This window comes from Nelumbo nucifera, chromosome 1 (genome assembly GCF_055504915.1).
Source record: "Nelumbo nucifera cultivar China Antique chromosome 1, China Antique-T2T, whole genome shotgun sequence".
In the NCBI taxonomy this organism is placed as follows: Eukaryota; Viridiplantae; Streptophyta; class Magnoliopsida; order Proteales; family Nelumbonaceae; genus Nelumbo; species Nelumbo nucifera.
In genome coordinates, this window is record NC_142649.1 from 93,445,709 (window position 1) to 93,460,503 (window position 14,795).

The 14,795-nt window shown below is 40.5% G+C and overlaps 1 protein-coding gene across 7 annotated transcripts in view; it reads left to right on the forward strand.

Annotated features, from left to right (window-relative positions):
• The window catches only part of LOC104605504 (tRNA(His) guanylyltransferase 2-like), a 48,693-nt gene that overhangs the window by 6,726 nt on the left and 27,172 nt on the right, over nucleotides 1-14,795 (forward strand). For all 7 annotated transcript variants that reach the window (XM_088888980.1, XM_010270300.3, XM_088888967.1 and 4 more), the window contains 2 exons: nucleotides 4,103-4,210; nucleotides 6,281-6,552. In XM_088888980.1, coding sequence (XP_088745106.1) covers nucleotides 4,103-4,210; nucleotides 6,281-6,552 — 380 coding nt within the window. The remainder of the gene's footprint in view (nucleotides 1-4,102; nucleotides 4,211-6,280; nucleotides 6,553-14,795) is intronic.

Here is a 14,795-nt window from a genome sequence, read left to right on the forward strand (position 1 = left end):
TCTCTTCTTCTCATCAGGTTCCCACAGAAAATCCCTCATTATCTTCTCTAATTTCTTCCCAATAGCTTGAGGCATACTAAACACCGAGAGATAGTAAACTGGGAGATTTGCTAAGGTGGCTTTGATAAGAATAATTCTTCCCCCCAATGAGACATAATTTCTCTTCCATGCTGCCAACTTCTTTTCAAACCCCTCTATTACTGGTTCCTAGAAACCTAAGTTTTTTGGGTTTGCACCTAGAGGGAGTCCTAGATATTTCAAAGGCCACTCACTCCACAAACAACCTAATTCCTCTGTCCAAAAATTGATCTCTTCTTGGTTTAGGTTAATTTCGGCTGTCACACTCTTGTTGAGGTTCACTTTCAGGTTTGTCACTTTTTCAGAAAGGTTAACAACCAACCTAAGGTTCCTTGCTACCAACTCATCTTCATTTTCACAAAAAATGATGATGTCATCCGCAAATTGAAGATGAGTAACTACAAGACTCTCCCTTCCTACTCTCCAACCCTTTAACATACCTGTTGCATCTGCCTTCGAAATCAATTTGCTAAACACTTCTGCTAGAATCGTGAAGAGGAAGGGGGAAAGGGGATCTCCTTGTCTAACTCTTTTCTTAGCATTAAAGAAATCCTTTACCACTCCATTGACTAGTACTGGGAAATGACAAGACTGTAGAAAACCTTTAATCCACCTACACCATCTTGCTCCAAATCCACAATTCCTAAGAGCCTCCAACAGAAACTCCCAATCCACAAAGTTATAGGCTTTCTTTAAATCTAATTTGCACACAATGCCTTTCTTTCTAGACTTTCTGAAATCCTCCACACATTCATTAGCTATTAGGATTTGATTGGAGATTTGCCTTTCTTGGATGAAGGCCCCTTGAGACTGAGAGATAATTGCTGGGAGGACCTTTTTAGCCTCAAAGAAAGGACCTTGGCAAGGATCTTATATTGGCTTGTTATCAAACTGATTGGCCTAAAATCCTTGGGATGGCAAGCACCAGATTTGATGATGGCAAAGAGATACTCAATGCTGCCCTACCCCTTGTAAGGACTTTGATTTATCAGGTCAAACAACAAAGTCTGGAGTTAGGTTTTCAATCACAAGCTAGCTCCAAATAGAGTAAAAAATAAATGGGCCCATGACTTGGTACTGGAAGGAGGAGACAGGAGCAATGATTCATCCACTCTGCCTCCTGCTAGCACAAGCATAGTACACATATGGTGTGTATTCATCATGCTTCTAATCAGCTTGTCCCCAGTGAGACATTTGGCATTTCATTAATTCAGAGGACACCATATTCAAAGATTATCAACTTCAAAATGACACGGCTGAAAATGTTTCTGATGGGCCATACATCTATATTTTCAAAATTGTAAAGTTAGAATTGAGGTCGTCTTTTTTTCATCACTGAATTGAGATTGTCTTTTGTCCATGACGCTTTGTTGAGATCTACTACCCAAGCCTCCTTCATCCTTGACCATGTCAAAAATGGTGGGGAGAATTTCCATTAGAGTCCATTTCATCATATGAGATTTCCCTCCAAATCCATTATCATTAATGTACTTGATGTGTTTAACAAAGGTTAATGTCTTCTATGTCTTCCTATAAAGAGCATCCAGAAGATATGGTAGCCTCCCCATGGTTTAAAGCATATGAAGTGGGGAAGTTCTATTTGAGAGATTTTACAGAGAAATTCTCTATTGGCCAGATATAGTAGCTTAGCCTTTATTTTTTTATCATTAACAGATAAAATATCTTTATTAGATATTAGATAATTCAAATATGAAAAAATCAGGGATGCGAAGAGCTCCAGTAAAACAGAGCCATAGCTTGCTCAACCAGACAGCCACCCTTGGTTTCTCACATGCTAAAATTTAGTACCCTGGTACATATTAGCCCCATATTAATAGATAAAATACATCCAAACACATTTGCTGGTCTTCTAACCCACTCAAGGGAACTCACACTTTGATATGGAGATTGTGCCTTGTTTTGATCATAATTCACAAAAAAGAAAGAACTTGATTTTGATTATATTCCTTAGAGGTATAAGTACAAGTATGCACAATGTTTGCTAAAACCCCTTAATTATATTCCTTAGAGGAAATATCCTTTGATTTTGATTTTATATGAAATAGCTACTTTGTAAGGGTTAAACCCAATAACAGGTACAAGTAGTGCCATCAGCTTGAACTCTTAGCGGGTTATACCCATGAGTGGGCCCCACAATTGGTAGATAGGTCATGGGACCCATACACCATTGGGTACTTATGTATTTAAACTTATACATCTTAACAGTGGGTCCCGTTAATCGGTAAAAAGTGGGACCCACTATACTGATTTGGTGGTGGGCATGATCCACCTTAATATTTTAAACAAATATTTTGACAGTGGGCCCCGTTGATAGGTGGGACCCACTAGTTTGATTTGATGGTGGGCATGACCCACTTTAATGTTTTGAACTTAAATATTTTGACAGTGGGTCCCGCTGACAGGTGAGACCCACTAGTTTGATTTGATAGTGGACATGGCCCACTTTAATGTTTTAAACTTAAATATTTGACAGTGGGCCCCGCTGACAGGTGGGACCCACTAGTTTGATTTGATAGTGGGCATGGCCCACTTTAAGGTTTTAAACTTAAATACTTTGTGGATAAGATCCATCGAACCAGACAGTGGGTCCCAGGTACAGCTTTATTTGTAATATGCTGTTAACAAACTGAGAAATCCATTGCTAATCCTGTTCTTTGAGGTGAATAAGATCCACTGAACAGGGCAGTGATTCCCAAGTATTAATTAAATTTTTATCTATTTTAATATTTCTTTTATGGTGATAGAATCCACCGGACATAATACAACCAATTAAAGAAAGAGTGAGAGAAAGAACTCTAATAAAACTCTAGTGATAAGATTTAGAGTTTTAATAGAACTCTAGAGAGAGAGAGAGAGAGAGAGAGAGAAAGAGAGAGAATAAGATAAGGATTGAAGTAGATAAAATTTTCAAAGGATAGAGGAAAATGATATGATTTATACCTATGTAAGCCTATCCTTACACCTCAATCAGCCGAACTTCAAATTCCCTCCTCTATTTCTTCTCTTCCTCTCTCTTCTCTCCTTTTTTTTTTCTTTCTTATCTCTTTCTCTTCTCTCTCCTATATGCCGCCCAATTCTCTTCTCCTCTCCCTCTTATATAGAGGGAGACAGTTATGGGGTAAGCAACCTCCCCACTCTTCATACGTGGGGTGGTTGCTTAACTCCCCCCCATAACCAGAACTTAAAATTTGAACTTATGTGGAGTGGGCCAGCTGTCAAATCTGCCCCCCCTCAAGCTTTATTTATTTATATTATTTTATTTTTTTTACATCATATATTTTTAATCATAAACATGCCTCTAAGTGAATAAAGTTACATTGATGGGTCTTAACTATTATTCAACATCTAATGCCAGAAGATTTGGCAAAGGTGCAGTGGGTATATGACACAAATCACGGAATTAAAAACATGTTTGGAAAAAATGGATATTTGCAGCAAAAGTACAAGGATTTTCATTACTGAATGATCATTTTTATGTAGAAATTCTTCTGCTGTATATTCTTCACTCTAGCCCATGCATTTGCAACCCTTATATAGAAGTTGTGTTGTATGTTTTTTCTCATGCAACCCGTCTCTATATTTTGCTTTTGCCCTTTTCGTAATGGATCTTCTTACAAGATTGTTGATTGAGACCATTTTGCACCTGGTGATTAGAATATTATGATTAAAGTTTAGCACAAATAAGCACTATTTTCAGCTCAGTCAATTGGAAAATGTACAAGCTTTTTTTTTTCCTTTAAATTTGCTTCATATTTCTACCTTTTGTTGGTGGAAAATTTATATTGCTTTCTAGTTTTGCATACTGTTTATGAGCAATATTTTGTGTTTATTCTCCACTTTAGCCTTTCTTTTCTATGATCCACTTTTCTCATTTAACATTCTTAAATATGAATTCTTATTAAGCTTTTGGATTGTGAAGTCACTTGCTCAAGGATCCAAAATGTTCTTGTAGCAAATGCTAGTTTTTGCCCACACTTAAATGTTGTATTCTTTAATTCTGCAGGGTACTCAAAAACAGGAGAAAAATGAACTACTTTTCCAACAGTTTGGTATCAACTACGACAAACTACCAATTATGTTCCGCAAAGGATCCTGTGTTTTAAGGCACAAGGTTTTTTTCAATCCTATCAAGTGAAAGTTATGCCATCTTCAAGTATTTTAAGAATGCCAAGCATCTTATTGTCCTTGCATGGTCCACCAATATCAGATTCTAGAATCACCTGTTTTATATTTAATACTATAGATTTTTGGATAGTAAATAAAATAAAGAATTAGCAGGTTGGGCAAAATGGAGGGGTGCATCTGGGCTGTCGAGAAACAGTTGTAAGGTCAGCTATGTTGTATGGAGCAGAGTGTTGGGCAGTCAAGAAACAGCATGTTCAGAAATTGAGTGTGGCAGAAATACAAATGCTAAGATGGATGAGTGGAAAAACTAAAAAGGATAGGACCAGCAATGAAGCCATTCATGAAAACTTATGAGTAGCTCCATTAAGTGATAAAATGAGAGATAGAGTAGGCTAAGATGGTATTGTCACGTGCATAGAAAACCAGCAACAGTTCCAGTTAGAAGTGATTTGTTACAAGTGCAAGGGGGTAGAAGAGCTAGAGGTAGACCAAAAAGGGCATGAGTAGAAGCAGTAAGTAATGATTTAAGCACTAATAATTTAACAGTGGATATGGCTTTAAATAGAACGGATTGGCGAAACAGGATTCATGTAGCCAACCTGATATAGGACTAGCTCAGTTCTTGTCCTTAGAGAATGTGAATGGTCTTGTTGGATCAGAATTTTATGGCTATTGATGGCTGTAATGATTTCTTGAAGGAATAAGAGAGAAAATAGGGAGAGAAAATACCTGGAATCACTCACAGGGTGCCTAGAATCACTCTAGGGCATGGGAATTACTCACCATAGCTAGCATAAGCTGAAGAAAACTCAATAAACTTCATTGCCTTTGTGTAAAACGTCCATACAGATTTATAGACTCTAAACTCATAATAATCCTAGGAGTCAAACTGTTGGACTCATAATAGTCTTAGGAATCAAACTGCTAGACTTGATAATCCTAGTAGGACTCAAACTAAGCTGTCATATCCTATTTCAATTCAAAGAAGACTCAATAACTCTAATCCTACTTATGTAATGACTCTGAAATTTTAAACATAAGCAAACTATAGCTAGACAAAGTAAACCCTATCATTGGACTTCACAGAAAATTGCAAAATGACAAAAATACCCCTACTGTTAAAAAATACAGAAATACATAAAATTTCATAAAATTCCAATTTTGCCTCTTCAGCTCCTGCATCACAACCCCATATAGTTGGGATCAGGCATGGATGATGATGATGAAATAAAATAAAGATTTTTGATTAAAATTCCCTCTTCATGGCACACACAAAAATGCAACTGCTGCTTAAGAACAACAGCTGAGGATGATGCACCAATCAGACTTCAGAATCCTCACTTCCTTTACCTCTTGTACTTTCCTTAGATCCTCTAGCCGCCTTAGGAAGTAACAATCTATCTTAGAAAGTTGGTCTTTTTCTTATGTTGCCTCTAACCATAATTGGCTTGTCCCAGCTGGAGCTACACAATTTGAACCCTTTAGTACAATTTTCTACAGCCACAGGGATTTCTTCCATCTTGGAACTTGGGTTCCACTCTACATACTCAGCAACAACTTTCTGCTTAGAACTCGTACCTTTCTCCAACTTAGCAAAGGTAGCTTATACAAAATTCTCCCTCCGAAAAAAAGAGACCAGGAGCATTTGAATACCAGTTTAAACTAATGTAAATTGTATAGATCATTGCAATTCATAAAACCAACAAATGGAAACTTGAAATAAAAATAATAAATTCACTCACATGGTTTTTAGCTTTTCTTTGGAGGGTAGGAGAGACTTTTTTTGTAAATATCTGAATAGTTTGGTCATACTCAAGGTGATTCACTTTTCAATAGGAAGGTTTCATGGATGGCTGATTTTATCATCCTCTCCCTTCTCTGTGTTTTCTTCCATAAACCTTTTTACAATGGGAACAATTCAGTGCACATTGGATGTGATGATATGATACTTCATTTCATATTTATGGCTACATCACCTTGCATGCAACTCTTCTCTTTAAATTTTCTGGCATGCTGAGTAAAAAACCAATATATTTTCTTTCTTTTCCCTTGTTAGGTGGAAGAAATTATCAAGTACAATAGAAGTGGAGATCCTGTTAAAAGATTACGGAAGAAGGTGATGGTGGGCCATTTCAATCTAGATTCACCAAACTTTTGGACTAAGCATCCAAGTCTTTTGGATGAATTGGGAGTACCTGAATCTCATAGAGAAACTTTGAGCAAAGTTTGGTCAACCAAATGCGAGAATGTGAAATCTTTTGAAGTGAAAAATAGTTTGATGCCGTCCACATGGGTTGTGGTTAGAATTGATGGCCGCCATTTTCACAGGTAAATGGCTTTTTTGCTTCAAAGAAGGAATTAATTTTAGGGTCTATCATTTCCTTAGAAAAGAAAATTTTCCATTGCGTTGAAAGATAATAAATTAAATTATTGTGAATGGTGATTTTTATGAAACCATCATGGATTACATTGATCAATTTCCATTGGTTTAGATGTTTAGGAAGAATGCATGGTGCAAAGGAGTTGAATTTATCACTTAATGAATCACACCTTGGAAGATCCTAGCTGCAAATATGTATTTCTGCAGATGCAACTCCCTGATGTTTTTTTTTTTGAATTAGTAAAAGTAACATTCAATAAAGAGAAGATTTACTACAAAGAGGATATAAGGTGCTGAGAGAACACCCATGAAAAACAAACGTGTCTTCCATACAGAGAGTATACATGAAAGACAAGTATATGTCTCTGTCATCTACTATAATATCCAACTTCAAGGGTGGAACATAGTGGCTTCTCCTAACAATTAGAAGAGGAAAGGTTCTAAGTTCTGTCTCCCTAAAAGCCATGCTTCATTAAACTCAGTTTTGATGGATGTAGCTTGGGCAACCCCAAGACCTTTGGGTATTGGAGGAGCTTTTAGAAATCAAGAAGAAGAATCTTATTAATCTTCTTAGGCCCAGTTGGGGATAGCATTTCAGTGATGAGTTTAGTCTTTACTTCATGGGTTGAGGCTGGCTTTCTCATTGGGCTTTACAGGTCTGGAAATTGAGGGTGATTCCCAAGTGGTAATTGGATGGTTGTTGAGAGAGGAGATGTTTTGTCCAGTCCGTGGCTTCTTCTCCATTGCATTAGAGGCACAATGTCTATCTTTCAAATCCAGATTGACCAGTGTTACATTAAATTTTCTCATCAGGGGGGAGAAGAAAAAACATGGTTGGAAGAGAAGTAAACTTCGTGACATTCTCAAGGTGGAGAAAATATCTGAAAGTGGAGGCTAAGGACTTTCTGCTTGAGGAGATGAGAATCAAGGGGCGCCCCAGTTTGAAGGTAAGGGAAATGAAGTTGGCAACAGTTTTGGTGGAAGGTTCAGAGATGGTGGAATGGCTCAAGGACTTTATGGTCAAGGCTGCAGCAAAGGGAAAGAAACCAAGCTGGAAAGAAATCTCACTCTGACAGGAAGAAGGTATGTACTGGAGTGCAAGAGAAATACAAGAGGATCCTTCATTGCCCTTTCTGAGTTTTTTGCCAAAAGGAAGAAACAAATGGTGTGCTTTCCTGAAGGTAAAAGGAGTCAAGGATGGCAAAGGGTTGCAGCAGAGCTGAATGCTATTCTTAACCACTGGAAGATAGGAAATCAGGAGGTTAAAGTAGTCGAAGCAGCAGACACCCGCTCTGATTTTCTTGGCCTTATACAGGACATCCCAGCCATGGTGCACAGAACAACCAACCCCACTGTCACTATTATCAGGAGGAAAGATTATTGGTAAAGCATGCTAATTGTTGAAGCCAAGAAACCAGTCTCCGATTGGAAGGAAGTTGCTAATCTTGTGCAGTGTAAGTTAAAACTTAGAAACACTTTCATACTAACTCCCTTTGATATCATTAAAGCAGTGCTTGACCCTCTTGACAATGTGGTAGAAAGTACAACTCTGAATTTTCAAGAAGCTTGGTGATCCTTTAGTGTGTTTAAGTGGATTCCATCATCAAACTCTAAATTTTTTTTTTCAGTTGAAGATGGGGTGGTAGTTAGGGTAATTGGGCTGCCTTTCCATCTTTGGACCCATGAAGTTGTAGCCTCCATTGCAGTCTTATGTGGAGCTCGTCTTGATGGGGAATTTGGGGGGGGGGGACCTTTGATCAGGAGCACTTCTCTTGAGTGGAGTTAAACCAGAAGAGATCCCCAGGAAGGTGACTTTCTATGTGGATGAATTGTTTATCTCAGTGTGGCTGGTTTCTTCCATTGAAGTGGCATTGTGGAAGGAGGGGAGAAAGGAAGAAGATGAGAGGATGGAAACACAAATGCTACATGGAAATTTGGGATTAGAGAATCAGTGGTTGGACAGAGATTACACAAAAATGGATAAACAAGCTTTAGGCTCTTCGAATGTTTATGGAAATATGGCAAATGAAAGACATGTGGCTGAAGAAACTAGACTGGCACCTACTAGGACCTATGCTCAGGTGACTATGGATGGCGCCAAAAGAGGGGTTTTGAATGGTTTAAACATCTCCATGGTAAAAGAAGGGAGCAGGAAGAATAAAACGGATGGGTTGGTATCGAAAAGGGGTGAACTGCTGGGTCAAACCAAAGGAGGGGTTAACTTAAAGGGTTACATGCCGGCCCAAGATGAGACCTCTGGATCTAATGTACTGCCAGGACCCATTGCTCCTGAGATTGGAGCTGGACCATTTAAAAAGATTTTTGGGTTGATTAATGGGCCGGGGGTAGAAGGCCCATCTGTGCCAAAGGCACATGATATCTTAAAGCCTCACGTGAGGGAGAGAGTTTTTACCAGATGGTACCAACCATCTATCATCGTCCTCAAATGCGTGAAGCCTCGATCGAGAGCCCTCTCAGAACGGCAGTTCTATCCAGTGGATTCCAACCAAAAAACTCAAAAGGACTCTCGACAGATCGACGTAACCCACCCAGTATTAAACACAGCAAGTTTGAAAAGATTGAGCTGGATTTCTCAACGGAGGAAGAAGCAATATCTGACTCTGAAACTGAGGATACTGTTAGTCTGGGAAGTGTGGATTTGCGGCAGTTGAAGGATTTCTATGAAGAGGATAGTCTAAGCACAGAGCTGTTGTTCTTAGAGGATGCTGCATGTGATCCCTTAGCAGACGATAGTCTCAAGTTCGTATGTCACCAAGAGATGCGGTGAAATTAGCAGAAGTTGCAGAGGATTTGCAGGGTACACCCTACCCAACAACAAGTGATCCCTATCCAGAAGTGCAGCCCTTTTGCACCAATGAATTAGAGGAATAGGAATCACTCTGACTTTTGAACACAGAGTCAGCGGTTAGGGGAAAACACTCTAAGGTGGACTTGGATGCCATGTTCAACACAGTCAGTCGATCCTGGTTCACTTCCACAACTCCCTCATGAAAAAGGATTGGGCCTAGACCCAATTCCAATCTCTGGAACCTCAGTTCCCCTACCTTTCAGTCCTCACCCTTTGGGCCAGGTATGTTTGTCAATTCAATTTTGGTTACTAATGAGGGCTCTTTGCCTGGAACAGGTATTCCAGCGTCCCAACTTGAAGGAACAACCACTAGAGGAATCTCCAAGAAAGTAGGAAGTGGTTGTGTAGGGGGAGTGGGAGTTTTACCATTGGAAAAGAGGCAGGAGGAATTAGAGAGAATCTGGGGGTCAAATCTGCGATCTTCTTGAGAAGTATGAGCAGTAAGAGGAATTAATGGTGGAAAACTCTGAACAGGCCGAGGAAGTTACAGATCTTTTAGACGGCCCACCTAAATTTAGGGTGAAGGAAGGGGAAAGAGACAATATGGTTAAGGGTTGTGAAAAGGAAGAGGAGGACTTATCTTGCAAAAAGGAGCAAGAGGAGGAATTAGAGAGGATATGGGAACTAATATGTGCTCTCCTTGAGGAGTACAAGAAGAAAGAAATTTCTTTGGAGGAAAGTGAAAAAAGGGCTGAGAAAATAAAAGTTCCTAGGGAGCATCAAGGAAAACTTGGGGTAGAAAACAACTAGAGGAAAAAGAAAAGAACTGAAGTGGAAAGATTGATCTCAGACATCGAAGAGAACATCGAGTTCAGTGGGAGAGGGGAGAGAAGGAAGAGTTCCAAGTAATGGGTGGCAACTCTAGGTGGGCTCTCAAACAATTGCTCTTATGAAAATTATTAGCTAGAATGTGAGGGGTTTAGGCAGCGCAAGGAAGAGAAGGCTAATTAAGGACCTCCTTAAGAGAGAAGCCTGATATTGTGATGATACAAGAGACCAAATTAGCTGAAATTGACAGAAGGTGGGCGAGAAGTGTTTGGAAGAGTAGAGGAGTAAGATGGGTTTCCACACCTTCTTGGGGGGCTTCAGGGGGTATAGTCACTTTTTTGAGAGAAGATTTTGTGGAGCCGTGGAGGAGTTAATAGGTAACTTTTCGATGTCTTTGAAGTTTAGGATGGTGGAGGATGGTTTCACATGGGTGTTAATCAATATGTACGGGCCAAACAGCTATAGAGAGAGAAATGAGTTCTAGGAAGAACTATACGGTATCCAAGGGTTATGGGAGGGTCCCTGGTGTTTGGGGGGGATTTCAATGTATTTCGATTTACTGATGAATCAAATAACCCGCAACAGTCCATCACTACCAGCATGAGAAAGTTCAATGATCTCATTAATAGTGTTAGAATGTTAGAATGAAGTCTCTTTGTATGAGTGTTCGGCTGATAAGAGTTCTTATTAGCCCATACTTAAGTTTAAGTTATCCTGTAACTGGGCCTGTGTTAATGGGCCTAAGCCTGTTTAATGTTTTAAGTTAACTGGGTGTCCCATCACTGATCAGGGGCATTCCAGTAATTACTTGTATCATTGTACTACATTCAAATATAAATAATAGCATGGTCGACTAGCTAGTACAGTTCGACATTCACAGCATATCAGTGGTGTTCTCCTCTTCTCTACTTCGAGTACAGCTCTCAAGCTCACATGGTATCAGAGCACTAGCTTCTCTTTGGTTTCAGCAGGTGCACTAGCTTCTATTCTCTCTTCTCTTACTGTTCTTTCCATCTTCTTCCTTCTTCTTTTCTGGGTTGCTGAAAAACTAGGGTTGTAATAGAACAAAGCAGATTCGAACCTAGGGTTTCCCTTGGTTGTAGGGCTCAAGGGAGGTAAGGCCCAGAAGTGGATGTCCTACTAGGTTTTTTTTTTCAGCAAATAGTAGCTATTTGGCTACTAAGAGAGGTCTGTATAGGACAGACCTAGTTGAGGACTGATTTCAGCAGTCCTAGCCCTAGCCGAAAGGGGAAGAGCTTCTCCACAACTGCAGCTTTGAAGCCCCAGCAAAACCAGCATAGCACAGTGGCAAACAGCTCCAAGTTCAGGTTGGTTTTCAGTCTGGAACCTCTCTCCATTGCTGTACCCGAACTGCTTCAGCTCAAGTGAAGATTACCTAGGGGAGCTGCCTGCTCCAGATTGTCCAGCACTGTACCCGAATTACTTTAAGACAGAAGTCAGCATGTCCTCACTATCAGCAAGGCTGTTCATTACTTCTCGTGATCTCACCGGCTATCTGGATGGAGACAAGAAAGAACCTGAAGTTGGCAGTCCTGAACATGTCGTGTGGTGCAAGGAGAATGCCACAGTCATGTCTTGGTTGCTGGCCTCCATGACTCCTCGGGTGCCTAGAACTGTTCATCATTTCCCCACAACCGTGAAGATTTGGGAGAAAGTATCCAAGACCTACGGCCAGAAAAAGAACAATGCTAGAATCTACAGATTGAACCAAGATATTGCAGCTTTAAGGCAAGGAGACATGTCCGTGGCAACATATTTTGCAATCCTTGAAGGTCTTTGGGAAGAGCTTGATCATCACTTGATATTGGATTGGGAAAATGCCAGGGACAAGGAGAGACATGATAAGCAAATTGAAGAGAGCAAAGCCTTTAAGTTTCTGGATGGTCTAGACCCAGTGTATGAGGGTATAAGGTCACAAATTCTAGGGAGAGATGAATTACCGGAGCTTCACCATGTCTATTACCTAGTGAGGAATGAAGAAGTTAGGAGAAGGGAGATGTAAGTTGACTCCTAGACATAGTCAATTGGATTATCTGGAGAACATTCAGCCCTAGTCTCCACTAAGGGAAATAGATATCCAGACAAGAAGTTCCTCAAGTGTACCCATTGTGGTGGTGAGAAACACACAAAGGAGAAATGTTGGGTGTTGTATCCTCATCTGAAGCCAACTGCTTTGAGAAAGGACAAAAGGCAACATAAGGGTCACACAACAAGTGGGAATCTTGCCACCAACAACAGTAGTGACAACTCACAGAGTACTCCGACAGTGTCCTCTTCCTCCACAGGGCAGGCTGCCGGCTCCTCTGGACCAAGTACTTTGGGCTTCACAGCTAGTGAGGTAGAGGTTCTTAGCCGGGCATTAACCCATCTGAAGAACAATTCTTTAGCTTCCACCTCTCTTGCCAAATCAGGTACAGTCTCTGCATTTAGTGCAACTAGCTCCATTAATTCCACCTCTTGGGTGATTGATTCCGGGGCCACTGACCATATGACACATATGTTCTCCTTATCCTCTTCATATCATTTGTTGTCTGGCCAGGATAAGATGAGAGTGGCTGATGGGTCTCTCTCCCCCATTTCTGGAAAGGGGGTGGTTGACCTAAGCAATGATCTCTCTCTTAAATCAGTCCTACATGTTCCTAGTCTTACCTCAAATCTTTTGTCTGTTTCAAAGCTTACAAAAAATTTGAACTGCAATATAACTTTTTTTCCTTCTCATTGTGTCTTCCAGGACAGATTGACGAGGAGAACGATTGGGAGTGGTCATGAGTATGGGGGCCTCTACTATTTTGATGCAGACATCGGCTCAACCCTACAAGCTTCTGCTACTACTAGTCCGGAAAGTGTGGAGTCAATAGCTAGGCTGCACCCGTGGCATGCTAGGCTAGGTCATATGTCTTTCTCTTCTTTAGCAATGTTGTTTCCCGAATTGTTTAAGGGAAATCCAAGTCAAAGTATAATTTGTGATGTGTGTCAAATGTCAAAACAATGTAGAACAGTGTATCCAATTTCTAGTAATGAAATTCGAGCTCCTTTTGATTTGGTTCATTCTGATGTTTGGGGACCTTCACCCATTGTTTCCATTGATGGCTTTCGTTACTTTATCAGTTTTATTGACCATTATTCTCGGTGCACTTGAATTTATCTGTTAAAAGGACGTGATGAAGTACCACAGGTAACTATGGTTTTTTGCAGGATGATTGAAACACATTTTGATAAGAAGATTAAGCAATTCCGGTCAGACAATGCGGCTGAATACTTTGAAAGATCCCTGAACTCATTCATGGAAGATGCAGGCATGATACATCAATCATCCTGTGCTAACACCCCTCAGCAAAATGGGGTTGCTGAGCGCAAGAATAGGCACCTATTGGAGACAGCTCGAGCCCTACTATTCCAGCACAAAGTGCCCAAGCAATATTGGTCTCAAGCTATACTCACTGCATCATACCTGATAAATCGGATGCCATCTAAGGTATTGGGTATGACGACTCCTTTCTCTGTTTTGTGTTCCACTCTTCCAGAATTTCCTCTTCCCCCATGGGTTTTTGGCTGTACATGCTTCATACATGTGAAGGATCCAAAGAAAACCAAGCTGGATCCCAAGGCTACGAAGGGAATATTTTTGGGGTACTCTCCTACACAAAAAGGGTACAAGTGTTATGATCCCGTCTCCAAGAAAAAGTATGTCACCAGAGATGTAGTCTTTTTTGAGTCTCAACCCTATTTCCAGTCTTCTCAGAATCCTCTTCAGGGGGAGACTAGTGGGTTGGAAGAGGATTCTCATTCGCCCTTCTTTTTTGTTCCCCTTTCATCACCTTCCACTACTCCTAGCTGTGACATTCCGGGTCAACCTAGTGAGGCTCCCACTGTGCCAGTTACTTCTCCTGATACAGTAGATGCTCCTAAGGATTCCAGTAGGCAAGAGAAAGAGATACTTACATACAGTAGAAGGAAGAAGGGCCCTCAACCTCATGATTGCAACCAGTTGAACTCAAATCAATCTGTCTCTGCAATCCAAGGTAATTCTGACTCACTCACTTCGGATTTGGATCTTCCTATTGCTCTTCGTAAGCCTGTTCGTTCTTGTACCACCCGACATCCCATAGTTGATTTTGTTTCTTACTCACACTTATCTCCTGCCTATCACTCCTTTGTGTCTGTTCTTTCCTCTGTATGTGTCCCTTCCAGGTACTCAGAGGCGACATCTGATCCAAGGTGGAAAGAAGCCATGAATGAAGAGATGAAAGCCCTAATGAAAGCAAGAACGTAGGAATTGGTGGACCTGCCAGAGGGGAAAGGCACTGTTGGGTGCAAGTGGGTATTCACAGTAAAGCACAGGGAAGATGGGTCAATCGAGAGGTACAAGGCTAGACTTGTGGCAAAGGGATTTACACAAAAGGAAGGAATTGACTACAAAGAAACCTTTGCCCCAGTAGCAAAGCTCAACACAATCAGGGTTCTACTGTCACTAGCAGCAAATTTCTCTTGGGAACTCCATTAGTTGGATGTGAAGAATGCCTTTCTAAATGG